Raw genomic sequence first — 26,163 nt, 5'->3', positions numbered from 1 at the left:
TTCTGGAGCTGGACAGTTTCTGTTCCATGCCTACTTTCGAAGGAAAGGCAAGGGCGGGTTGTGATCTGAACGATCCTGGTTTCCTCTCTGGGAGCTTTAGTTACTGGCTGTCCTGTACATCCTAGGGGAGATGATAGAGTGGTTAGGGGTGTATAGAATGTAAGGAGCTGAAATGGAGTATGTGTTGGGTGGGCAGAGGAGGTGAGGGCCGTGGGACGCCCCTCAAGTTGTCTGCCAACCTGCCAACGCAGCCCAGCACAGGTGAGCAGACGTGGGCAGCCTCTCCAGCTGCCGTGTCCAGGGCCTCTGCCCAACAGGACCAAATTGAACTCCTATAGGCATGGTGCTGAGGATACCCCAGGACTCCTGGGGGCAATGCAGGACCCCTCTGAGGCCCAAGGCTGGCACTGGTGAAGAAAGCTGGTGACAGCAGGAGAAGGAGGGCCTCCTGAGCCAAGAGTGCTCAAGCCTATCCAGGTGTGCACACGGGTGCAAGGGAGCTCAGCCAAGGCACCCCAGGGTGCAGAGGCCAGGGCAGGTGTCCCTGAAGGAGCTGATGTGTTTGTGTGGGATTAACCTAAGCTGTGAAGCGAGTAGATAATTTGTACTAATCATTAATTTTAAAGTATAAATGCAGTATAATTATACGGCAGAGCTTTTGAAATAGGAAGGCAAGAGAAGACAGATTCTTACCATACAGCCTAACCCCACCAGCTTACATTTGGGCTTATTTCCTTCCAGGCCTTTCTCAGGTAATTGCAATTTCTCAGGGAGCAGAGGGCAGGGGTCACAGGGGGGTGACACTTATGTGAGTGGAGGGCCCACGGAGCAGGAGAGAAGCTGGCTACCAAGGACAGGCCTGGCCTTGGGCGTTGGGGGCCAGGCTCAAGCAGAACTTGTCCACAGTGGGTTCCCTCACGTGGCCCACCCTGGGAGCTGGTCCTTATCTGCATCCTTGAGGATCCCTCCTCCCCACCCCCCCATCAATGCAGATGGCTGTCGATGAGGCAATGAGCCACAGCTAAGCATGTACAACCAGCGTGGGTCCCTCTGCAGCCCAGGCATTCCTGGCTGGGGTGGTGCAGCAGGTGTGGGTCTGGCCAGTGGTTCCCTGGGCAGTTTTGTGGCCTAGGTGGGGCCTGTCGGACATCAGACAGGTGGTGGCCAGTCTCAGGTGCTGGGTGGCTCTGCCGGCAGCACAGCTGGGGCCTCATTGGGCCCTGTCTTCCCTTCCCAAGAAGCACACAGCCCAGAACATGGCTCTCAGCTGCAGCTGCATGTTAGAGTCACCTGGGAACTTGTCAAATCAGTGACCCCCGGGTCCTCCATGCTGGGGGTGCAACCTGGCTGTCAGGGTTTTTGCAAGCTCCCAAAGGTGATTCTAAAGAACAGCCATTGTGGTTCTCAGATTTCATGTGCATCAGAATCATCTGGAAATCTTGCTAAAAACACAAATTACAGGGCCCCACTTCAAAAGTTTTGTTTCATCAGATTTGGGTCGGGCTAAGAATTTACAAGCAGTTGAACTTTGACAAGTTTCCAGGAAATACTGAAGCTGTTGATCTGGGGACCATACTTTGAGAACTGCTGGCTTAGAGGAAGGTGACTGCTGGAAGTCCTGGTATTTCTGGGTGGTGAGGGTAGGTATCACCCCTCCTGGGTGGTGAGGGCAGGTGTTGGCTGCCATGGAGAGGTGGTGAGAGAAGATGTTTGTCAAAGATGGGGAGGGAAGAGGTTGGCTGTCACAGGTGGTGAGGGAAGTAAGCAGGAAATGTGTTTGCCGTGACACGCAGGGAGGTGGTGCAGGAAGGTGTTGGCTGACACAGGGAGCAGAGGAGGGTGCTGGCTGGTATCAGGTGAGGAAAGCTGTAGGTAGCTGTAGGTATAGGAGGCAAAGAGCAGTGCTGGCTGTGACAGGGGGTGAAGGAAGGTGTCAGCATTAGTGAATGATGGATGAGGAAAGCTGGTGGCTTTCTGTAGAGCTGGCGAGGGCGGCACTGCTGTTGTGGGTAGAGAGGGAAGGTATTGGGTCACCAGGTGGTGAGGAAGGTGCTGGTGTCACACATGTGACACGAGGGAACTGCTGTCAGTTACAGGTGGAGAGGAAGGTGCTGGCCTAGAAGGCAGTGGACCTCCGAGGCCTCCAGTAGGAAGGGTGCATTTGGAGGGAGAGTTGTGACAGTTGGGTGGGAGATGGCAGTGAGTGTGGGGCTCTGTGGTGCTTTGCACAATAGTCCGCTGCCCGTAAATAATGCATCGTCCACCAAAGGCTGGCCCCAGGAAGCATAACTTCCTGGCACACATGCAGGGGGCACATTTCAATGCAGAAACCACATGAAGAGCACGTCCTTAGCTCTGTCTTTTATCATCATTTTCCAATCGAGAATCACAGCAGCCTGGGTCCTGGGGCTCCAGCCTGGTGTCTTTGGGGGAAACAATTTTCCCAGGAGCAGGCGGCAAAGATGCCAGATTTGGAGCCCGGTCTTTGGAGATGGCAACACGCAGATGAACCATTCTTGGGGGAAAAGACAGAGCTGTCAGCCGGGCTGAGTCTGATGGCTCTTGTTTCTATAGCTACAGTAAATGTAATCACCAAAGAGTAACCCTTTGCGGATTCCCTCGTAACCTCAGATAGTTAATGACATTTACTGGGTCTAGCAATCTGGGACAAAATGCTCATTTTGAATTTAACATGAGTAATGCCATTTTCCGTCTTAGTCAAGTACTTTGTGTCATAAAAGAGTTATCTGCACAGAGCCCCCAGCCCTTTCAGTAAGCACATCACAAACACCATCACCACTTATTTTCAGGATGAAAGATGTGGTAAAGCCCAGAGAAGCAGTTATCCTTCACATTTACGATGCTTCTCGGAGACTCAGCAAACTCGATGTGAGATCATCACGGAGGTGATTCTGACCGCGCACGGATATCTCACACGTAGCTGGAGGCCCCCCAGCTCTGGAGATGGTGATGTTATCTCAGGCAGCACAAATTGTTTACATACATCCTTCCACCACCCAGCCACATGTCAGACGGTGTCACTTGGCTACCAGCACAGATGACGGATGCTGCGTGTCTTTGGTCCAGGAAAATGGAAGTCACTGACTGCAGCTTGTTAGTGGGGAGACGTGTTTCCTCTCTGTTCCTGGAGACATTAAGCATTTGCACACCAAATTGGAGTTGGTGCCAAAACACATGTGCGTTTGTTCATCCATTTTTTCATGCCGCATCAATAATCCTGTGTGTGCAGTGTGGTGGGGGCTCTGATGGAGGGGTCCCAGGAGTGCTGGGGCCAGAGCTAACATGAGATGAGGGAGACACCTGGAGTGCCTGGCAGAGGGCTGGGGTCCAGGCAGGTCCTTGGGGAAGGTGTCATTCAACCAGGGGCTGAGTGGATGTGAAGGAGCTGGGCTGCCGGGGGCTGATGGAAGACACTCCAGACTGAGCAGGCTAGTGGTGCTTTTCTTGGCCAAGTCTAAGGTCTCTGGCTGGAAGGAAGACCGACATCTCCCTGCCTGCCCTTGGGCTCATCACTACTTTAGAGGCCAGTGGGATGGAGGGAAGAGCCCCAGTGGGCCTGGGCTCTACACCCGACTCTGCCCCTCAGTAGCAGGGTCACTTCAGGTCAGGCCAGAGTCTCAGTGTCCCCAGGGATAAAGTACAGACACTCAGATCTACCTCCTGGAGCGGTAGTGACGATGACATGGAACAGCACACCGAGATGCAGGTGCCACTTCAGGTCTTGTTCAAGGTACCTCATTTAGGCAGTGGGAGCACCCATCAGGATGTGCACCGGGGAAGTTTGTGCTCTCAGAGCTTCCAGGACAGACCTTGGCCTAGCTGGACCTAGAGAAGCCTCAGCAGGTGCCTGGCCTTGAGCCGCCTCCCAGCTGCGGAGGTGTGTGGAAGACTTGAGTCCGTGCCAGGTGTCTGTGCTACCTTGATCCCTGGTGATACCTTGAGGGACCACGGCAGCTGCTGGGTGACTGAGGCCTGTTTCACTCTAGCTGCTGCCCCGTCCTGGCTCTGACTCTTGCAGGCAATGATTGGCAGACAAATTCCAAATTGCACCTTTGGGGAAGGTGCTCCTGGCTCCTGGATTGAGCAGATTTAGGTGACAGTGCCCACCCCTGACTCCAGACCTGCAGGCCAATCCATCTGGGGCCTGACATGCTGGGGAGCTGAGCAGAAGGATGCAAATCTAGGATTTTCTAAGGACAACTGGGTGGTGGCCCTGCAAGGCTTGGAGGTACCCGCTCCTGGCAAAGGTTAGGGGCCTGTGAGCTGCAGGTGTGGGGACTGGCTGCAGCCATGAAGCTGTGTAATTTGGTGTAATTTTGTCCTATTGTATATAAAAGTTTCTAAGGATTCTTGTTTTAATTCAAGTATAGTTGATTGACATTATGTTAGCTTCAGGCGTACAGCACAGTAACTCAATATTTTTATAGATTATATTCTATTTGAAGTTATTATAAAATATTGGCTATCTTCCCTATGCTGTACAGTATGTCCTTATGACTTATTTCATGCATAGTAGTTTGTGCCTCCTAATCCTTCACCCCTATATTGACCTCCCCTTCTCTCTCTTCATTGGCAACCACTCGTTTGTTCTCTATATCTGTAAAGTACACACGATTTTTAAACAATCCTTGGACAAGCCTGCTGAGTGTCCTGAGGGGGAGCTGAGAGGCAGCACATTTGCATAAGGAGCTGGATCTGTAGAGAAAGTCGGAGGCTCGGTGCCCCCGCGCTGCTCACTGAGAGCATTTCCCTTTGCCCACAAGACACCCCAATGCCAAGGGCTCCCCACACCACTCTTCTTCGGGAAGGCTGTGCACTGAGAACGTAACCGTGGAAACAAAGGGGCTGCTCAAGCAGCAGGAGGGAAAGCTTAATGCTGGAGGGATGCTGGAGAGGTCACCTCGTCCACCCCTGTGCCTCTGCCCTGCATGCCCTCAACAGAGAGAAATGCACCATATTTGCAGCTTGGTGGAGCTTTGTCTGCCGTGGAGGGAATCTTGGCCCTGGGAGAGAGTGTCCGTATTGGCTCCTGCCCTTGCATCTTCTTCATGTGGTATTCTTGTTGGACCTCTTCATCCATCCATTCAGGCCATCATTCATTCATCCATTTTTGCATTTATTCATTCATTCATTCATTCATCCATGCATCCTTTCGTGCAGTCATTCATTCATCCGTATGTTCATGCATTCATTCATCAAACACTGATGAGGCTCTCTGTGAGCCCCATCTGGTAACTGGGGATTGGAAGGATCTAGTATGGGAAGACAGACATACAAGCAAACATGCATAAGAGGACCTGGAGGCCTGGTGATTGGGTGGCAATTGGAGACTTTCTCAAGGAGCACATGCTTGGGTTGAGTCTGGAATTAAAGGCCGATTTATCACTGCAAAGCGGTGGTTGAGGTGAAGGAGTTCCAGGCAGAGGGGACCGCCTGGGCTAATGCCTTGGGTTCTGGAACAGCTTTCTCCTCTCCTTGTGGGGAGGAGGAGGAGGTGGGTGGAGAAATGTAGGTGAGTCGGGATCAGTGGGGGACAGATGGAGGTAGAGGGCAGTGGGAGGAGAGGCAGGGTGGTTGGCAAGATCCTCAACAAAGGTGTTAGCTATTGACCTTTTGGCCTGAGGGCTAAGCAGGGGGCACAGTCAGATCAGTGTTCAGTTACTTCTGTCTGATGTCAGAGACTGGAGAGGGTGGGAGGCATAGGGATGGGGGAGGATCTGACTCAAGGCCAGAGGAGGGGGCCTTAAAGGTCAGGCCTGCGGTGACCCCAGCTGGCCTGTAGTGGCCTAATGCTGGGCCCTCTCCTGCCTTCCAGTCCCATCCCCAGTGCACAGGTCCTACTGTCAGGCAGGGGCCCCCTGGGGACTCCCCTCCCCACCTCCTAAGGAATAGGGGAGGCCTTAGTAGGGGACCCTCTCTTCATCTGGTGACATCGTGGTAGTCAGAAGAGGAAGGTATTTGGGGACAGGAGGGTTTTCTGGGGGCCCTGTGTCAGGCCTTAGGCCCCTTGAGGTCTCGGCCCCTCCTGCAGAGCTGGGCAGGTGTCAGGGAGACCAGAGCCTTCCCCTGAGGAGGTGAGGGTGGGTGTGACTTCATTTCCTCGTTCCTGCAAACTGCCTCGGCCTGCGAGCTGATGGGATTGCTCTGCCTCCTTCAGTCCTGACAGCAGCTGGAGAGTGGGGACTGTCACACCCGGAGACAATCCGATTGAGATGCTGATTTATCCCAGGTTATAGGACCCGCAAAGAAGGTAAAGATTTCTTCCAAGTCTGCTAATTCCAAACAAAGCCCATGGGTGTTTTTGGGTGATTCCTGTAATATTGTTGTTTTAGCCCAGGCAGCATCCCCTCCCCTGCTGCCCTCCTCCCAGTTTGGTTCCGCAGATCTGCCTGAATATGGCCGCCTGTCTGAGGTGAGGCAACCTCCGGCCTCCTGGAGGGGGTGGGGGTGAAGGTGGGGGAAGGTGACTTTGGCAGAAGCCACCTCATTAGACAGCGCCTTTGCAGCTGAAGCTACTCCTTCTGTGCCGCCTCTATGCTTTGCTCATGGGTTTTGGGGAAGGAGTTTAATAAGCAAGGATGGGGATTCTGTTCATTCTTGGGGAAGTGGGAGACTGTGTGAGGGGTGGGAAGCCCCCTCTATTTGTGGTCCCTGGGTCCAAATATTCATTACTCAGGTTCTAGAAATGGGGTCCAAATTGAGGCCTGAGTCTCCTCAGACTCCTGTTCTGCTCAAAGGAGGAGGTCCAGCTCTGCCCAGCTCTGCCACCTGCTCCCTGGCCAAGCTAGCACTGACCTCACCTGGGCTCTGGGCCAATGCCTGTCCACTGCCCAGCCAAGCCGCGGCCTCTGGGGCAGGACTTGTTGATTGATCACCCATCTCTGCAGAGCTTGTGGTTGGCTGTCAGAGTGGTCAGAACCACATCCCAGACTTGCCCAGAGGGCCTTGTGACCAACAGACACAGCTACCAACTCATGCTCGGTGTTCAGAGGGCCTGGCATCGGGCCCACATTGGTCCTTTCAGACTCTGCCCGGCCCCCTCGAGGGGGGAGTTTGGCCCCATCCCAATTCTCCAGCTTATGGCTTGGTGCTCCTGGGGCCTCCTGGGGCCCAGCCTGTGTTGGTCTCTGCTCTGCCTGATGCCACTTATCCGTTCGCTCTCTGTCCCCTCCCCTTCTCCACCTCAGACTCCAGCTCCTGTGTCTCCCATCATGATCCTCCCACTTTGGAGAGACCCTCAGGGACCAGGCCTGACTGTCCAGGCCCCTTATGGATGGGCCTCTTTTCCTGGCCTGGTGCCCTTGGAGACAGTGTCCAGCCAACCCTTTGGATTTGGGGGCTGGTTGGAGTCTCTTTTTGGTAATTAGTTTGAGTTTATCTGTTCATCCCTCTGTCTGCTTGTCCATCTCTCTATTCTTACATCCTTCCACCCACTCATCCATCTGTCTATCTCTCCATCCATCCATCCATCCATCCATCCAGTCATCCACACAAGTATTTATTGATCCCCACAGGGTTCCAGGCACAGTGCCAGGCACCAGGGACTCTAAAGTAGTTGGGGCCTGTCTACATTGAAGAGGTGAGCCCTTTCCTTGTCTGTGCAGAGGGGCCATCAGTTACCCTCGGGGGCTGTTGAGAGGCCTTATTTAGTGACCCAAGGTTGTCACGGGCTTGATCAGAACTGCTGTCCCAGGGTTCTGAACAGGTGGGCTCATCACACTGGTTACTACTGGAGGCCGTGTGAGCTGGGCATGGAGTGTGGGGCACAGCTCTGGAGAGGTGGTCCCGGTGAGGACACCAAAGCCTGGAATAAGCTTTTGGGTGGTGTCAGGAGGACAAGTGGGTGCTCTGTGCAAGGTGCATGGGGTGGACAGGAGCTCTGGGCAGTGGTGACCCAGCACCCCTGGGAGGAGGGACAGGCCTGGGGGAGGCAGGGGCAGTGGGCTGGTGTGAAGGGCGCTGGGTGGCTGGTGCTGTGGGGGATGTCAGCTAGGGGGACCCTGGGCTCTGAGGCCTTGTGTGGCTGGGAGGACTCAGGTTCCTCCCAGGGTCACACTCCACCATCCTGTGAGCTGGGCCACAGGTGGCCACATTTGACGCACTGTAAGCCAGCAAGGGTCATGGTCAGGAGCGCCCCTCTTGTTCCTTCTGGGGGTGGCTGCAGCTCAGACAGGCCAGGGCTTCTCTCAGTTTCCAAACACACCATCCCTGTCACCAGACAGGCCCCAGGAGAGCAAGGGGACGTAGTCACATCAGGCCTTTAGGAAGCCCAGTTGGTCCAGGAAGCTTCCCTGGGGTCTTTGGCTTTGCCTGAGTGGCCCTGGTCAGAGAGGGTCAGGAAGCATCAGGGCCAGTGAGGAGAGGTGAGGGTAGAGCATCTTCTGACCCTCAGGCTGACCCTGAGCCAAAGCCAGAGAGACGAGGGGTGGGATGGTTCTAGCCAGTCCCGATCTCCAGTGGTGTGCCTTAAGCATCTGATACATGTTAGCTGTGAGTAATAGAGTAAAGCTGATGATAACAGGAGTCATGATAGTGTAATAATGACCCTCGGGAATAGTTGACCATCTGAGGGGAGGGATGGGTGCTGGGATGTGAGCACCTGGGTCGGTAGCATCTTGACCTCCCAGGACAGTCATCCATGTCCTGGGCCCCCTTGCCTGAGGGTTGTCTGTGCCAGCTCCACTGCTGGCAGGTGGATAACATCTCCTGCTCCCTCCCTGGGTGGAGTCAGTCCCGAGAGCCTGGGAGAGGAGCTTCCAGGTGTTGGGAGCTGAACACAAGCCCGTTGGTCAGCCAGGAACCCCTGGCTCTTTGCCAGGCCAGGTTCCTAGTGCCTAAGGTGCCTGCCGTTGCCTTGCGAAGAGAAAGGGAACAATGAAAATGCTGAATCCATGAGACAGGGGACTAATTACCTTGGGTAGCATCAAGCTTCCAATTTTGGGCACGGGTACTCCCTGTAATTTGGGGTGTTTAAATATTTATCTGAAACTGAGGGGAAAAAATCTTTTGGGCTGCAAGGCTATTCTGGTAGCAGTGCACTGCGAAATTCATTAAACCATAGTTAATTAGGGGATGAAAGATACATATATAGGTCATTAGTTCAACCCACATAATTTACATCTCTGAGGATATTCTAGTACTAGCTCAGCTCAGGCTCTCAGAAATGCTGTCTTGAAACACAGCCTCTCACTATGGCTGCCTCTGGGATGGTGGGACTAGGGAGGGGGCCATGGCTGCCCTCTGTCTGTCTGTCCGTCCAAGAGAGGGAGGAGGTGCCGTGGGCCTCGCTGCCCCTCCTGTTTCCCACCGGAGCAGGTGTTGGCCTGGCTGGCAGTGCCTCTGCTGCCAGGGATGATAAACGAAGCAGCGCAGCCACCTCACAAGCCACACTGCTTAGCATAATGGTGTGATGTCTGAGCAGATTATAAGCTGTATCGAATCTGGTTCTGAGATCGGGGACATTATTCCCAATTTAATCTGTGGCAGTCAGGAATCAGGGCTGCAGCGTCCAATCCCTGTGTCTCTTCAACAGACTAATAGTGTTTGTTCTGGGGCCTGCCTGGGCCTCTGAGGGGCTGGGGGCTCCCTTGGCCTTGCTGAGCCCCGAGCCCAGCCTTGGACATGCAGCTGATCCCTGCATGGAGGAGAAGAGTCTGCTCTTCCCTGAGACCCCTCCTACAAGTCTGAGGCTACGATGGGATTACTGACATTGCGGAGGGTTCCCATTTAGTCAGCCATCTCTGGTGGGGAGCTGGGAGAAGGTGGTGTTGGTAGAAAGTGAGGTTGGTTCAGAAAAATGTCCTGTCTTGGTGGCACCACCCAGTGCTCACCCTGATTATGTCTGCAAGTTGGGAATAGAGACATGGAGAGAAAGGGAGGAGCCGTGAGTATGTCTGTGCTCATGTGCAGAGGGATGGCCGTGAGGGAAGGTGTGGCCCCTGTTCCACCCTGGCATCTGCCCGCGTTGTGCCAGGGGCCATGAGTGAAAGGAGAGTGATGGTCATCAGACTTGAGGGTGGGAATCCCGCATCAGCTAGCCAATGGCTGTGTATTTTTGGTAGGTAACTCTCACCTACAAGCCTTGGATTCCACATCTGCAAACTGGTAGCAATATCCTTAATTCAGAGGCTACATTTGAGAATTAAGGGAGATAATGCATTCAAAGCTCTTTCTCCATAGCCTAGCATAGAGCAACTGCTCAACAGTGTTAGCTCTTTTCATCATTATTTTGTGTTACCTGACCTCTCTGAGCCTCAGGTCCGTCATCTGCTAAATGAGGTTAACGCTACCTGGCTCACAGGGTGGTGTGCAGAGCTGAGCACCCACCGATGCCTGGCACACAGGACCCAGCAGGCCTGGTGGCCTGGGGGCCATGTGGATGGAAGTGGAACGGTGGGTGAAGGCCAGCAGTGTTTGGTTCCCCAGCCTGTGGTGGGGCTCTGGAGTGACTGAACCCCTAAAGGGTCCACCTGAGGACACCTGACTCCATCTCAGCCTCCCCCAGTGGAGACCTGCCCCACTGAGCTGTGGTCTTTCAAGCCAGACCTCCTCTTCTTCCTTGGGGGTGGTGCCTGTTCCTGACAGCACTACATCTGTGCTGGGTCTTTTGCTACAGACCACAAGCTCCACCATAGCAGCGCTGGCACCAAGAGTGACAGGTGACATGCACTGTGCTTGTGCCCTGTGATGGGCACTGTTCCTGGGACTGACATCCTCACCTTCACCCTGGGAAGTGGGCACCCATAAGACCTCTGTTTTACAGTTGAGGTCCAAGGAGCTTGAGCCTGGCCCCAGGCCATGCCAGTGGTGGGGAGAGCATGTGCAGGACTGGGTGAAAGGCCGTGTCCAGCTGTCCATTGACTATCAGGGTCAGATCCCCACCCTGCCACTTATCACTGTGACTATGGGCAAGTCATCTGTGCCTGAGCTTGCTTATCTGTGACCTGGGGTGTCATCATTTGGAGAGGATGGGGTGAGTTCACCCAGGTAAAACACCCACATCAGGCTCACGGAGAGCTCTGGTTATTGGTGGGGGTAGGGGATGGGCAAGTTTGTTCCTGGCGAAGGCCTCTCAGAAGAGGGGGCCTGGAGCTGGTGCTGAGGTCTTGGGGCAGCATGGGCTGCCTCCATCACTGAGGAGCCTCCCAGGCACCAGCCCTGCTCTCTGTCAGCTGTCTTCCCCATACGTACCTGTGGAAGTGATCCAAGGAGGACTGAACCAGGGCCTGCAGTGGGAGGCTTCCCACGAGGCGTCCCTCCTCTGACAGGCGGGCAGGCAGCTCCAGGACTGCCCTTCTCCCCCCACCCCCCACTCCCTCCTGGAAGTGGAAGTGTGCTGGGCCTCTGCTTGGCTGACCAGCAGCCTGGCTCCCTGGGGCCCTCAGGGACCATGTTGGGGTGGGGAGGAAGTCTCCTGTCCCTTTATGCCCTTCTCGGTGTCATGTGGGTTCTTGCCTCAAACACTCCCTCTGTGACCCACAAACTAACTGCAATTCCCTGGCCCGCCACTGTATTCCTGGCTCCGGGGCCTTGCACACGCTCTTCCTTCTGCCTGGATTTCTGATTCTGTTCTTTACTTGGTGAATAGAGCTCAGCTTTCAGAGCTCAGATCTTGCTTTTAGAAACCCCCAGCCCCCGCCAGGCAGGGTCATTGCCTACATCAGACTCCAGCGTGTATCCAGAACCTGGCACAGGGCTTGGCACATAGTAGATGCTCAACAAAGATTTGTGCAATTGAATTAGTGCACACTGTTCACTGAGTCACTTCTCTGTTGGCTCCATGTGAGCCCCTGAGGCAGATTCCCTTCCTTGAGGGTGGGGGCTGCCTGATCCCCCTGTCCAGGGATCTAGCATGGGCATCAGCACATGAGAAGCACTTCCTGAAGATCTCTGCAACCCAGCAAGGGACCACCCCCCAGGCTCTGGCCAGACTGGGCCACGTGTCCTCAAGCTCCTGGAAGGACATCTGCCTGCTGGTGCTGGCTTCCCCAGGGCAGTGGCCAGGGGTTGGAACCAGCAAGACTTTGAGTAGGAACTTGCATTTAAACACTCACAACTAATTAATTATATTGTGGACTTGAGACTCATTCCCGTTACTCACTGATGAGAAAATTAAAGACCTACTGATACTGTGATAATCAATTGAAAAAAAACTGGAAATAACTATGCAAGCTCTCTCTGGGGTTAAGTTGGTGCTGTTAACTCCCCAATAGTTAGATTGTAATGAAGAGCCCTGAGGAAGGGGACTGAGGGCTAGCCAAGGCCTGGGGACCCTGGTTGTCCATCAAGGATCCCCCCTTGCAGGCTGGTGATGGTAGTTTTTCTGGTCCTGTTGCCTGGACTTCAGCATCAGACTGTCTCCTCACGTGGATCTGTAAGATATGGTATCCACTCAGGCTGCAGGAATTCAGGGACCCGAGGGGCCTGACTTCGCCTGGCAAGTGGTGTTTGGAGGTGCTCAGTGGAAGGAAGGACACCTTCCATGCCTTTCCACGTGGTGCGATGCTGCTTTGCACCTGGCCCTCCTGCCGCTCTGTGCTTTGGGCTCCCGGAGGCTGGTCTGGGGCTCTCATCTTCTTGCTTCTGAAGCATGAAGGCCTGGGGAGGGGCACAGGTGAGCCACAGCTTGGTGGCGGGCTTGATGCTGTGGCTGGGATGTCGGAACACTCTGGTTGCTGCCCTGATGTGTCCTGCCAGGTGGGGAACCCCGGGCCAGCATGACCCTGGAGCTGGAGGGAGCCACGATTACCTCCTTGACTTCTAGGCCCATGTGCAACCCCCTTAAAGGCCTCACTGATGACCTCAGAACCCCAAGAAATCTTTGGGAGCCATACCTTGCTACCTCAGGTGGTGCCTTTAGGTGTTCTTTACGCCCAGGCAAGAGACCTGAGGACACATTTGGGGTCTTCATCTCCAGAGGGCCCTTTTGCCTGTGTCCAGACTCACTGACCAGCTACAAAAAGAAAGAAACTGATTCACAAAGAATAATTGTGATCTGAGGACAAACCCCAGACCCAGAGTCCAAGGCAGAGTCAGGACTTGAACTTCCCAGATGAGCCAGGTAGTCCAGATGTCAGTGAGTAACAGCTCACATTTGTCCAGCCCTCACTCTGAGCTGGGCACTGTGTAAGCACCTTAACTGCACCAGCTCACTTCATCATTAATAGGGCAACCCTTCGAGATGGGTTCATGCTATCCTTGTTTTACAGACAAGAAAATTATGGCTCAGAGAATTAAAGGGACTTGTTCCAGGCCATATGGCTGGTGAGTAGGGGGTTGGCCAGGTCTGATTCCCAAAGCCCAGGTGTCACAGCTCTGCTCACAGCCTCACGGTCTTCATGGTAAAGCTGTGGGGAGCGAACACTGCAGGTAGACTCTTTTCTTGATGCATAAGAACTTACTGAAGCATTGTTAGTAACAGCAGACATTGCCAACAACTTAAATGTCCCTCCCTTAGCAGATTGGTTACATATATTAGGATACATACATTTAATGGAAAATTGTGGTTCTTCATGTATTAAGAGGCCATAGTTCCAACACACGGTACTCTTAGCTCACGAAAGCAAAGCGAGAACAGTGACATGAGTATTGCTCTGTGTAAAAGCAAGCTCAGCCGTGTGTATTTGAGTACACACACACAGACCTAAGGAAGCGCTGTGCTAGGGAGGGAGGCACAATGACTTGAGACAAGGATGGAGATATATTTTTCACTGCAGATTTCTAAATACCTCTTAAGTTTTGTGTCAAGTGCAAAGAAAGAAGTAAATAAAAAAGGAAATGTGAGTTTTCATCCTTTCCTACTTACTGCCCATGCTGACTTCTCTGAGCTTCTGCTTCCTCATCTAAGGAACAGGGATGGTCTTTTCTGAGCTGCAGAGTAAAACCCTGCAGAGTTCCTGGCACATGGCAAGTAGTCTCTATGATAATAACAAATCACACTAGGCCAGGGAGGAGGCTGGGCAAGGGAGCGAGGGAGGGGCACGCGGGGCGCGGACACTCACCACATCATGCCGGAGGAGTCCTCGCCCGTGAGGTTGCTGGAGCGCGGCCCCGCGGCGACCAGCTCGGGGCCCGCGCCTGCCGCCGCCGCAGCCGCCGCCGCCGCGCGCGCTGAGCTCAATGTTTCGCGGCCGCCGCTCGGCCCGCGCTGGGCCTCTCGGAGGGACCGCGCGGCCGCAGCCGCTGCAGCCGCCGCCTCGGGAGAGCTGCTGAGCGGCGGAACCGCCCGCCGCTCGGACCAACTGCCAGCAGCCGCTCGCCTGCCTGGCCAACGGAGGGCGGGTGGCGGAGGGAGCGGCCCGGCCTAGGAGGGCTCCGGGGCGGGGCCGGGCAGCGAGCGCGCCGATTGGCTCCTGTGGCCCAGGGGCGGGGCTGCGCCCTTAGGATAGACACGTGTGTGAACTGGTGTCCACATAATTTGTATTCATTTTTTTCTGTTAGGAATAATTTTGCTGTGAACATGTGTATACCAGTTTTGTGAGGATCTATATTTTCATTTCTCACAGCTATCTGCCTGAGATTGTCACGGCTGGGTTATAAGGAAACTCTATGGCCCTTTTAGAAACTGCCCGTTTCCCAAGTGGCTGCACGATTTTATATATTTCCACTAGTAGACTATGAGGGTTTCAGGTTATCTCTAAGTTATAGTCAACACCTGTTACCATCTTTCTTTTGATGACAGTCATTCTCATGGTTGTAAAGTGGCATCTCCTTGTGGTTTTGGATTGTGCTTCCCTGATATTGAGCTTCTCTCATATGCTTTTTAGCCATTTGTATTGTCTTCTTTGGAGCAACATGTATTAGCAATTATATATTCTAGATAAAAGACTTTTCAGAAATATGATTTGTAAAAAATATTCTCTCATTCTGTGCGGTGTCCATTACTTTCTTGAGAATGTCCTTTGAAGCAGAAAAATCATTTAATTTTGGTAAAGTTTATTTCTTTTTTCTGTTCTTGCTTGTGTTTTCGTGTCATAGCTAAAGCTATGTTGACTCCCAAGTTCACATTTTGGCTCTTTTTACCTTCTAGCCTGGTACTGCCTATTCCCCTCTCCAACCTGCTTGCCTTCCTGAATCAAAACTAACCATACCTTAATTGATCCATCCTAGCTCCAAAGTGGAAACACATGATAAGGGTTTAGGCATCAGCCTTTCCTACAGAATTTGTGTGTTAATGGCAATTACTGGCCTAATGCTGAAAGGATAAACCTGAGCAGGTGGAACTAACCTATCAGTCCACAGGTGGGAGAGGATTTGGGCAAGGAAGGGGCAGGCCCAGGCTTCGGGGAGAGGACAGGGGGGAATAGCACTCCCGCCTCCCACTTTCCCTTCCCCTTCATTGACCTTGAGGTTCTGCATCCGTAATGCGATAATACACCCCAATCTGGCAAGGTGGTGATGACACTTTACTCATGTCATTTATGAGCAACTTCTTGATACTAAGTAGTGGTCGGTTAATTGTGACTTTTCATCTTGGTGTGGCTGATAACTGAAGTGGGCACCCCCTTAGCATGAGATTGAACCCCCTTTTAACTCAGTCTTCTTAGCCTTTCCACATGCTCTAGGATGCCCTGGTTCTGTCATGAGAGAGCTTCATCTTCAAGATCTAAAGTTGTATGAAAAGTGTATCCAGGAGTTGGTTGTGAGGTAAGAGCCTTGTCAAAGCTGGCCACCATGATGGAGGGGAAGTGCCCTGTGTGGGTCGCTGTGGCACAGGAAGGGCAACAGTTTGGAGCTAGGCCCTTCTGAGTAAGATGCACTGTCCCCTGCTTGCTGGCACCTGAAGACCTTAATTAGCACTTCTAAGACCCAGGATTCTCTCTTGTAGAATGGGCTCAGAAAGAAACCCTGCTTCACTGTGAGGCATAAAAGAAATGACAGTTCAGAAAGGTTTTGCATAGAGTTTGTGTTCAATAAATGCATCCTCTTCTCCTTGTCAAACATACAAGTGTGAAGGGCTATTGTTTTAAGAATTCTTCTCAATACTTTTGGCTTCTGGCCTTGGCAATTCAAGACGGCAGCCTGTGCCCCAGCTGGACTTGTTACTGTCATTGTGTTTTCCTTCCTGCCCATCAGAAGAAACTAGTTCAAACTTCCACACCCCTGACAGCAGTCAGGGAGGGGAGGGTCAGATGAGGACCATCTGCTCCTTGTTCTCCTGCAGAAGGGCACTGGCCAGCCATGTTTAGTGTTCAAGTCTCCCCCTGTCAGGTCTTTCGGGCTTAGATCTCACATCCTGATGCTTTCAGAGGGGGCGGGGTAGAAAAGCTGGATCCCGCAGCAGTGTCACTTGAGCCCAGCACTTACCAGGTTTCACAGGTGAAACTGGAGAGGAGCCTGGGCCCTGCTCTCATGCCTGAGCTCATGTCCCAAGCTCAGTGACTTTAGACAAATTGCCTAAGCTCCCTGTGTCTCAGCTCACTCATCTTTAAAACAGAAGTCACAGAGATGAAAGTAACTCCCTCATACAATTTTTTTTTATGAAGACTGAGTTATGCAGGCAAAGTGCTTCATCTGGTGCCCAGAACATGGTCAATAGTTAATAAATGTTAGCTGTTTTCTTATGTTACTCATATCATCATCCTTGATCCATGCAAGCTGCCCAGGGCTTAAGCAGGCCATATGTGATGTATTCCTTTTCTAGAAAAGTAAACTGAGGCTGCAAGTTTCATGGCCAGGGAGCCCACAGGAACGAGTGGCCGAGCCTGGATCCCTGCAAGATACTGCATGACAACAGTGTCCACACCACTACTTGATCATGCCCAAACACTGTTTCACAGGCCTGCCTGCATGGGAAAATGCAGATGCCTGGGCTACTCCTCAGATCTACTGAGGAGCCAGAGCCTGGAAATCTGTCTTTGTAAAGTGCCTCTCAAGGAATCCCAATGCCTAGCTGCTGTTGGGGTCGCCATCTTCATCCCCGAGCACAATGCTCATGGGTCAGTGCAGGGCAGGGGGACAGGACAGGCACTCCTGAAATAACAAACAGCTTCACAGCCAGCAGCCCAGGTGGACAGTGCTGCCTGCACAATAAGTAGGAGCTTACCGAGTTGTCGGGGAGGGAGATGGTCACTTTAATGCACACCAATTTTCCTCCAGGTCAATGACTTCTTTCTAGATTAAATAATTTCATTGCATCCTGTGGCTTTGTAGAGAAAGTCTATTTGCATTGAATTGGAACATTCTTTGTCAAGATATTATATTTGCCCTGGACACGGCTAATTGCAAGGAGGTAGCCAAAACAAATGTGGCCCCTTGCAAGGGGCCCCTGGGGACACAGGTGATCCAAAAATGGCACTGTACCTGCCCTCCACAGGCATTGCTCCTGTAAAGGTGGAGGCGAATCTCCCCAGAGGGAAATGGCATTCACCCCACACTTGCTCTGACTTTGATCTGACCTACTTATAGAGAGGCCTGGACCCTTGGGCGCTTCTAGAAACACAAGGGCCCAAAGTCAGAGGGTGGCTCTGATTTTGAAGAGCTACACTTACCACAAAGTAACCTCGTGTACCAGAATGCTAAGGAAACACATTATGGCTCATTATTATCCTTCTTCCATCACCCACAGCTAGGAGATGATTCTCCAAAGACACACCCTCAGGAAAGTCATCAGGTGTAGAGGGTCTGGCAGCTGAGGAAGGTGCCTATGTATGATGACCTGCTGTGGGGACAGATTCAGGAGAGTCCCTGTTTCAAATACATTTTCAGACCTGCCCTATTTTCCCTCATTCAGCAAAGCGAGCATGTCTTCTTGGCGATCTGCTTGGCATGACACCTTTAATACGCTCAAAACCTCGGCGAGGACTCCGCTCCCACGTGGCTGAGCATAGGTTATAATATAGCACAGGAAAGGCTGTTGTAGGCAAAGGATCAGGTAATGAAAGTCATAACCTGTCCCACTCCCATGGATCCTATCATCACTGTTCTTTATTCTGACCCTGATGCTCCTTAAGGATACACAGGATTTTAGCAGAGCTCCCCAGGGGAAAGCAGAATCAGTGCTCTGAAGATACAAGACAGTGTGGACCCACCTTGGCTGTGCTGAGCAGAGTTTTCCTTTGAAGTGACTCCCATTGAGGCCTACTGCCCTCCTTGAATTTCCTCCTAAGGATTGAGGGACAACCCCACTGTCCTGTGAGCAGAACACTTGCTCCCAAAGATCTACATCACACACACACTAAAGACAACATAATTTAAATATACCTACAACATTACACTTACCGTTAAAGTGTTTTAATTAAGTAGATACTTAGAGATGGTTGAAGGGAGAGAAAAAGGGTCAGAGGTAGACACAGATGGGGGCTGGACACAGAATTATATACTTGTATATATGTCACAAGGGCAGGGTCACAGGGAGTGTTGATGGAGGTCCTGAGCTGGGCCCTGGGTCCACAGCAGACAAGAGAGAGGAGATTGATGCCTCACAGGACCTGCAGGGAGAGAGTGGGAATGTGCTGGGGTCACTTGTCCACATCCCCACCCTGTGTGTCTGGTGCAGAGAAGTGAGTCTATCCAAACAAAGACACACATGGCCCTTTGCTGTTCACATTAACAATAAAATGTCAACACAGTTTTGAAATGTATCGCAAGTATCTTTGTCTAATTGAATCTAAAATGATGTTGAATTTGAAAAAAATGAGATGACCCTCTATTACCAGTCATTTTTTCACTTATCATGTGTAATGATCGTATCCACTGAAAATGCTAGAAAACATGACTTTCAAAAATGAATCATGTTCCTTGTCATCCCTTGTCCTTAAAGGACTTGCTTCTATTGCTCCTGCTGCCAGCTTCCTCCACAGCCATGTCTTCTTCATCTCTGAAAGCGGAGCCCTGTCCTGTCTTCCCCAGGCAGCTTCTAAATCTAGGACCCCTCCCTGTACTTTCCAAGCACGAGCCCTGCCCACTTTCCTAGGATGGCAGGCACTTCCCAGCATGTCTTCTCTCCTTTTGTGGATTCAGAGCTTCTCCCAGACCAGGAAGCTCCTCAATCAGTTGTCAGCCTGCTCTATGCTCAGGGCTTGACATACAGTAAATAGTCAAACAAGATTTGGACATCATTCACCTAAAGAAGTTATGCACTGTTTCTGATGTCATCCTAAAATTAGAATTAAATCCCAGAAAAGAATCAGGATGTCTTGAAGTAAAAGGGCTGGTTTGTTGTTTACAAGGTCTGCAAACCAGGAACACACAGTTTTCACCTGTAATGGACAGTATGAACCCCGGGGGTTGATGGGTTGAAGGATTGCTCAAAGCCAAACCACAGAATGCATAGGTGGGCGACTTGCAAGGGGATTGGACGGCCTGTGCAGCCTGACTACTGATCCTCACAGCTGAACCGCAAGCTTTCCATGACTGACTGACACTGGAACATCTCCTTAGAGATTTGACCAGGTGGGGCCCTTAGCAGAATCAAAGACAGGTGTTGTATGTGGTTTTCTAACAACTTGGAAGTATGTGAGTGAACCCCGGACCATCACGAACTACACAGTATCTCAAGCTTCCAAAACCTTGAAGTGGACATGGGGGGTCGTGGATTGTGTACTGAAGGCTTTTTCTCAAGGTGAATTTGGTTTTGCCTTCAGACTTGGGTGTGATCATTTCTGGCCACGTCCTACAAAGCGACACTGAGCCTGTGCTCTTAAGCATCAAGGTTGAGCCTCAGCTCAGGCAGGCATTCCCCTGGGTCCACTGATCTCTCCTTTGTCTGCTCCCAGTCGAATAAGGACTTTTATATTTCCCCCTTCAGGTAGAGCTCAGAATCTCCTCCATGTGAGGACATATGTTGCATGCATGGGGGCATCTATTTCAGGCAGAGAAAACAGAGGTCACTGAGCGTGGTCTCACTGAGTCACCTCAAAACACTGGATCCCCAGAATTTATTCTGATGGACATCATCGGTGACACCACCCCATATTTCTGGATTTGGGGGAAAGGCAGAGGTCCCTCCCCTGCAGAAGCTGAATGCATGGAAGCCGTTCCTGTAGACTGGAGAAGGGCGGGGCGGTGGGTCACTGCTGGGGGACACTGAGGGACAGGAAGGCATCTAAGCACCTCCCAGGATGCCTGGCCTGGGGACCGAAACTTCCTGCAGTTTCCCTGGCACGTGATACATTTTGCAAAGCATGTTTCTGTTCATCTGACCTCAAGTGGGTGCCACTGTTGCAAATAAATATCCCCTGAAGGGAACATATCAAAGAGCGTCCTAATCTTTAACGCAATATCCTGCCTTGATTTAAAGTTTTAGGTGTGTGAAACATAAACGAAAAAACAATGATAAACAATGTCTTCATCCATTACTGAGCCAGACACAACAGATAACAAGGAATATGTTATCACCTCAGAGAATAATCAGGAATTCTATTCACACACATGTCAGGAACAGTGGGCGTTCAGTCACTGAAAGCAGGGGAGGCAGCCAAGCCAGACTGATACTTACAGCACGTTCCTCTGCTCTGGCTCTGGCTCTGGCTCCGGCGCTGTCGCAGGCAGGAGAGCTGGAGCTGGCTCTCCACCCAGAGGGGTTTCCCCAGCGGGTTCTGGAGCTGGTGCTGTAGATCCAAGAAGGGAAACTCTCATCAATAGGACTGCTTTCCCACGTGTCTCCCAAAGCCAGGAGAGCCCTCACTGCTACACAATCAAATCTCACTTCAGGATTCCACTCCCAGGGAGTCTTCCCAGACTCTGCTCTGTGGGGTCCAGTGCCTTCCCCACCCCACCCACCAGATCCCCCACCCTGCATCTTCCTAACCATCACTGTCTGCCTCTGGGAGTTCGAGTTGCTCCAGCTGTGCCAGGAGGAGGTGGGACTGACGCTCCAGGTCTGAGCCAGGGATGCTGAGCTCGATGTAAGCAACAACAGTCTTCAGGCAGGGGAATTCTGGAGGCTGGTGGAAATAGTCTGGGTAATGGAACATCCAGCTGCCCAGGATGGAGGCCATGGTCCTGGGGGTAGTCAGGGGGACACCAGAGTCAGAGCCATGGCCGTTCCTAACACGTTGGGCTCCCAGGTTAGCCCTGCAGGGACCTGGGCCTTTTTGCCTTTGGCTCCTGCCCATCCAGAGGCCGGCTCTGCTCCATGTCCCATCTCAGCTGGCAGTGTGGGCAGAGGCGGGCTTGGACACAGAGGAGGGGCTGCTACAAGCCTTCTGAAGGGACAGCCCTGGCTCAATGGCGTGACCACCTGTCCACGACTTCAGGGACACTTGTCACACTGCTATGTCCCTCTCCCTGCCCCTCCCCACTGGATGGCACGTCTGTGAGGACAGGCAGGCTGTGTGCTCTGGCCACTGCCCACTAAGGGACACGGGAACTGCTCTATGAGTGCCTGAGCCAGGAGGGAACAGACAGGCTGTGTCGGCCATCCAGGCTGCCCACGGGCCTCCACACTTCTCAGACTATACCTCCTGCACCTGCTGGCTGCAGAATCCTCCAGGGACCCTGCCTGGGTCTCCTCATGCCCCTGCCACTCAGCATCATCAGGATGGGCTCAGCTGTCCCCTGAGGCTCCCTGGGTCCCCTGAGCACCAGCTGAGTCCCCACCATTGAGGCTCCCCTAGATGGTGGGCAGGATGCTCTCCACCCCTCGTGTTCTGTGTCTCCCAAAGGGCGTGTGGGCATGGATGGGATGGATAGGGGATGCTTGTGGGTTTTCTCCACTTTTGACTCTGTCCTCTGACCTCCCAGATGCCCCTCACAGTGCCACAGTCCCATCCACAGCTCTCTGGGTCTCGTCTCTTCTATGCCAGGGGAAGCCCTAGGACTTCTGCTCTCAAGCCAGACTCGCAGGATATGCGGGATCCAGGATTCCGCCCACCTCTGCCCAACCAGAGAGCCCAGAGTTTCACACACTATTTGGGGAAGGAGTCCTTCCCGCTTCAATCCAAGAAACTCACTCTTTCAGCTGGTGCAGGGGTCCCTCATCATCTTCCGTAACAGGGAGGACGCATCCGTATCTAGAGGAGAGCAGGAAGGCGTCACATGCACTGTCCCGAGCACACTAGCTGGATGTGCTGTCTAGTGTGACAGTGTGACACCCGAGAGAATGGAAGCCCTGGAGGGCAGGGCTGATGTCTGCTCGATGCATTAAATGATGGTTGTTCCTAGAAAAGCCCCTGTCCCTGGGGGCCCTTCCTATACATTTGAGGAATGAGTGAGAGAGCCCACCTGGCCCCACGGCGCACATCTGAGTGGGCCTGGGACCCCACTTGTCCCTCCCAGGGATCCCTGCTCTCACTATCCCAGGACAGGGACAGCTAATGGCGTCACAGATCCCCTTTGAAATGGGAAAACAATTGCGCCCAAGGCCGAAGTCCCAGTGACACAGGAGGCAGACGCTAGCCCTTGGGCAGGAGGACAATGACAAATTTGCACAACCACAGCCCCATCAGCTGCCCTCTCCGTGAGCCAGGTCCCCGGAGAGCACCTTCCATGAAGGTCTCCGTCTGTTGCTACCCTCCTAGGGCCTGATCCACTCTTGACCCTAGTGTTCAGGGGGGACCCTGAGGCTCAGAGAGGTAGAGGAACAATGCCTCATGGCTCTGATGGTAGGTGGCCAGGTCCCCAATGTCCCATGAAGACACAGTGCTCACCTTCGGAACAGATGGTCCAGCACCTGCTGGGCAGTGGCAAAAGTTCGATAACTGCCCAGAAATGTGTTCATATAGGATGGCTGGCCACCCAGGACGGCAGGCACCAGTTTTGCCACCAGCTTCTCCAGCCTGTGTCGCCGGAGGCTCCAAGCCCTATAGGCCTCATCACTGCTCCCTGATGGTCCAGCTCACCCCTGGGGTGGAAAGAGGAGAGACATGAATCAGAGGCAGCACCGGGGACCCCCAGGCACTTCGGGCTGGAAATTAGACCGAATGCTCAAGCCTCAAGCTGTTGTGCCTGAGGTGGAACAGGGGAGCCCTGAGCAGATCCAAGGTTCTCGGCATCATCAGTACCAGGGGTGAAGGGCGATGATGAAATGCATCAGTGTCTCGGATCCCTGTGTCGGCACCGCAGTGCCGGCCCCTCCCTGCCTGCACCACTTCATCCCCGTGACTGCTGTCACAACACCCCGTTCAAGGGATGAGAACACAGCAGCTGAGCCTGGGCTGGGAGGGCTCAGGGTCTTCAGGTGAATGTGGACACTTGGGGATGGAGAAGAAACAGGACAACGTGTAGAAAAATGCAGAAATACCCTTGACTTTACGTATACTGAAGTTCTGTCCGAGTCTCTTTCTGAGATTCGGACTCATACGTGGGCACTGACTTTGCGTCTGGCCAAGGCAGGTCCTGGGTTGTGACGGCAGATGGGGGAGACGGGGCATCAGATCCCTTTGCCAGCAGCTCTCTTAAGAGGCAGCCCAGGGGAGAAGTGGGGCAGCAGCGGGGCCCGGGGCTTCCTGGGTGTGGAGTCTCCTTGCTCACACTCACCCTGAGCGCGTCCTGGGCTCTGCTGCTGTCGTGGGGCACCTGCGCCTCCTGCAGGGAGGTGGAGCGGGGATCTCCGTGGACCAGGTCCTGTCCCGTCCCGTGTGTGGAGTCCTGTAAATACAGTGCCCAGAGGCCAGGCAGGAGCCTCAGAGCCCTGTCTGCTTCTCCGACCCATAAGACATCTGCAGTCGTGACACACATCCACCACTGTCTGCACAGACCTCCTTCAGGGGCAGAAAAGCTGACAGAGTGGGAGCCTTGTATTCCCACTGACACAGAGAAGATGCCCCCCAGGGGTCCTCTATTCCCCTTATCAGCCCTGTCCTTGGGTGCGGCCATGACAGGACCCCCAGGTCACCAAGTGTTCAACAAGCCATTCCTGCCCAGAGGGGACACCTCCTCTCAAGTCCCCCTTCAGCGACATGGAGATGAGGGAAAGCGGGCCTGCCCAGGGAGGGCCCCCAATGGAGGCCGGTCCCAGACTGGCCTTCTCCAGGCCACCCAGCGTTACCTTAGGTGACCTCCTCAAAATAGGCCACAGGCGCCTGGGTGGAGGGTTCCACAGACGCCTGCAGCCACCGAAGAACCTCGCAGTCCAGGGTTTCCTGGCGGAGAAGCCCCGGGAGACCGGGAAACAAGAGGAGAACATCCTGTGTCTTCAACTGTCTCCAGCCAAGTGCACTGGCTCTGGAGCCGTCGTTAGAATGTGGGTGCCTGGTAACCAGGTTCCATTTCGGTTGGGGTCTGTTAAGGATGTGATGTCACTTCCTGGGGTCCACTTCCTGGAACCCCCTCCTCAGACAACACCTCCACACACAGCCCTCTGGGCTGCTGCCTGCTCACGCCCTTCTCCACGCGAACCCGCACCTTGCACAGTTAGAGCAGCCCCGCCGTCTCTATAGCTGCCGGGGAGGGTCTGCATGCAGCTTTGAGGAGACGCCCTGGCTTCCAGAATCCACTCCTCATCCTTACCTGTTCTCCATCCTGGGGAAGTCCTGGTGTGTGTCCAGGCCAGTGTGTCTCCCTAGCTGCACAGTGGGAATGATTCTAGAAAGTACTTCTAGGGATGTCCTCAGGTGCAAGTGGAATAAGGCCTAAAAATTTGGAGAGTCATGTCACCTGTAGGTGTTGCCTGCGACCCAACTTATCTTCCTCTGACTTCCTCCTCCGTGTCTGTTCCTCTTATGATGGGACGCGATAATTCTTATTCAATGTCATTGTACACGGGTGTCAATGTGAGTGTCTTTGTGTGTGTGTGTGTGTGTGTGTGTGTGTGTATGTGTGTGTAAACCAGTGCTCACACTCTGTGTCGCCAGCAGGAAACTGTCCCCACACAGGAGAAATGGGCAATAGCATCCTGAGGTCTGATGGTTTCGGTTTTCAAAGCAAACCGAGTGAGAAAGTCTGAGGCCCTTGCTGGAAGTTTAGAGCTCATGAGTCAAGGTCACGCAGGTAGCAGGGCTGGAACTGGGATTAGAGACAGCCTGTGTCCACTGTGCACACTCAGTAGCACAGTCCTGGGAGCAGGAAAACTGTCCACTTGTCTGATTACACAGTCTGGCAGGCTGAACTTCTCCAGCTGGATATGCAGTGACCCAGGGACAGATGGGCAGATGGTGGCTCACATCAGTAGAGTGACGTGACCATCTCATAGGCTGCTTCCACGCATTCAGGGAGCTTCCGTCCAGGTAGGAGGAAGGCCAGCGAGTAAACTGAATGACAAGGAAGGATGTGATCAGGAAGTAATAATTGTTCTGATGGACTACAATGGGGACGTGAGAGAGAGCAAGGCCACGGGCAGCATGGCATGGAGGAAATGGCAGTAGGGGCCTCATGACCCGGGGGCCCAAGATTCTCAACTCGGCATCAGAGATAGCAAGGTCAGGGCGAGAGGGGGTGCCCACCCACAGGGAGCTGGCCTCTACCTCTAGCTCCGTGTGGCGGTCTGGCCTAGCTGCTTACCAAGGTCACGTCCTCCTGTTCGTGGGCACAGATGCGGCTGGACTCCATTTCCCGGCCTCCCTCGCAGTCGGGCATGCTCAGCTGTTGAGGTCTGACGGTGGCATGTGAACTTCAGCACAGCCCATGAAAATCTCCCACACGTTCTCCTTCACGTCCTTGAGACCTGAGAAGCCATATGTCGAAATGATAGATTCAGTGGATAAAATGAACCTGGATCCCTGAACTCTGGCTAGGAGAAGAGCTACCCACCAAGGAAGATAAACCCCTTTTGGACATTACGCAAGTGAAGAAAAGCCCGGGATTGTATTAAGCCACTGAGATAGTGGGGGTTCCATGTTCAGGCAGCTCACACGAGACTGATTCACGGAAGTCACTGTGTCATTGTCACGGCTGCTCATTTGGCCCGTTCTCAGCCTTATCATATTACCACTTACCTTTGTACTTTCAGGGCACTTTTCCTTCCTATAGGTCCCACTCCCTCAACTGGGATGGCAACAGGGCAGTCAGAGTTTTGCCCTTGTAAGGTGAGTGCTCTCTCTGGTCTCTGCTCCTTAGAGTGGATTCTGCCTTCACTGCTGTAGCATGTCAATGGGTGCTCTTAGGGCCCTTGAAGCCATTTGTACTTTTAGGTGCTTTCTCTTTCAGCTCGCTTAGACGACTTGCTTTCTAGACTAGCACGAATACAGTCCTTATCTCAGTCCTTCCCCGAATTGTGATCATGTCTGAACTAGCGGGGCCCGGCTGAGTAGGACAGAACTGCCC

General features: G+C 53.1%; 1 protein-coding gene and 1 long non-coding RNA gene across 4 annotated transcripts; both read right to left on the bottom strand.

The window, feature by feature from the left end:
- Positions 1 to 12,197: 12,197 nt before the first annotated feature.
- On the bottom strand, positions 12,198 to 14,142 carry LOC140699144 (uncharacterized). 3 transcript variants are annotated; one of them, XR_012077147.1, is made up of 4 exons: positions 14,022 to 14,134; positions 13,826 to 13,937; positions 12,855 to 12,973; positions 12,198 to 12,618 (listed from the first exon to the last, which is right to left on the bottom strand). It is a non-coding gene; the product is annotated as an uncharacterized lncRNA (long non-coding RNA). The 3 variants fall into 3 exon arrangements; XR_012077148.1 differs by lacking the exon at positions 13,826 to 13,937 and having other exon boundaries at positions 14,022 to 14,142; XR_012077146.1 differs by lacking the exon at positions 14,022 to 14,134 and having other exon boundaries at positions 13,826 to 13,997.
- A 6,312-nt stretch (positions 14,143 to 20,454) lies between these two features.
- Positions 20,455 to 24,170, bottom strand: LOC140699538 (ral guanine nucleotide dissociation stimulator-like). The gene is made up of 6 exons (XM_072972207.1): positions 23,951 to 24,170; positions 23,440 to 23,550; positions 22,611 to 22,804; positions 21,915 to 21,974; positions 20,771 to 20,964; positions 20,455 to 20,570 (listed from the first exon to the last, which is right to left on the bottom strand). The coding sequence occupies exons 3-6, from the start codon at positions 22,679 to 22,681 to the stop codon at positions 20,455 to 20,457; spliced, it is 441 nt and encodes a 146-aa protein (XP_072828308.1). The 5' UTR covers positions 22,682 to 22,804; positions 23,440 to 23,550; positions 23,951 to 24,170.
- Positions 24,171 to 26,163: the final 1,993 nt, after the last annotated feature.

Source organism: Vicugna pacos, chromosome 11 (assembly GCF_048564905.1).
Source record: "Vicugna pacos chromosome 11, VicPac4, whole genome shotgun sequence".
NCBI lineage: Eukaryota > Metazoa > Chordata > Mammalia > Artiodactyla > Camelidae > Vicugna > Vicugna pacos.
This window is presented reverse-complemented; position numbering and strand designations above follow the sequence as displayed.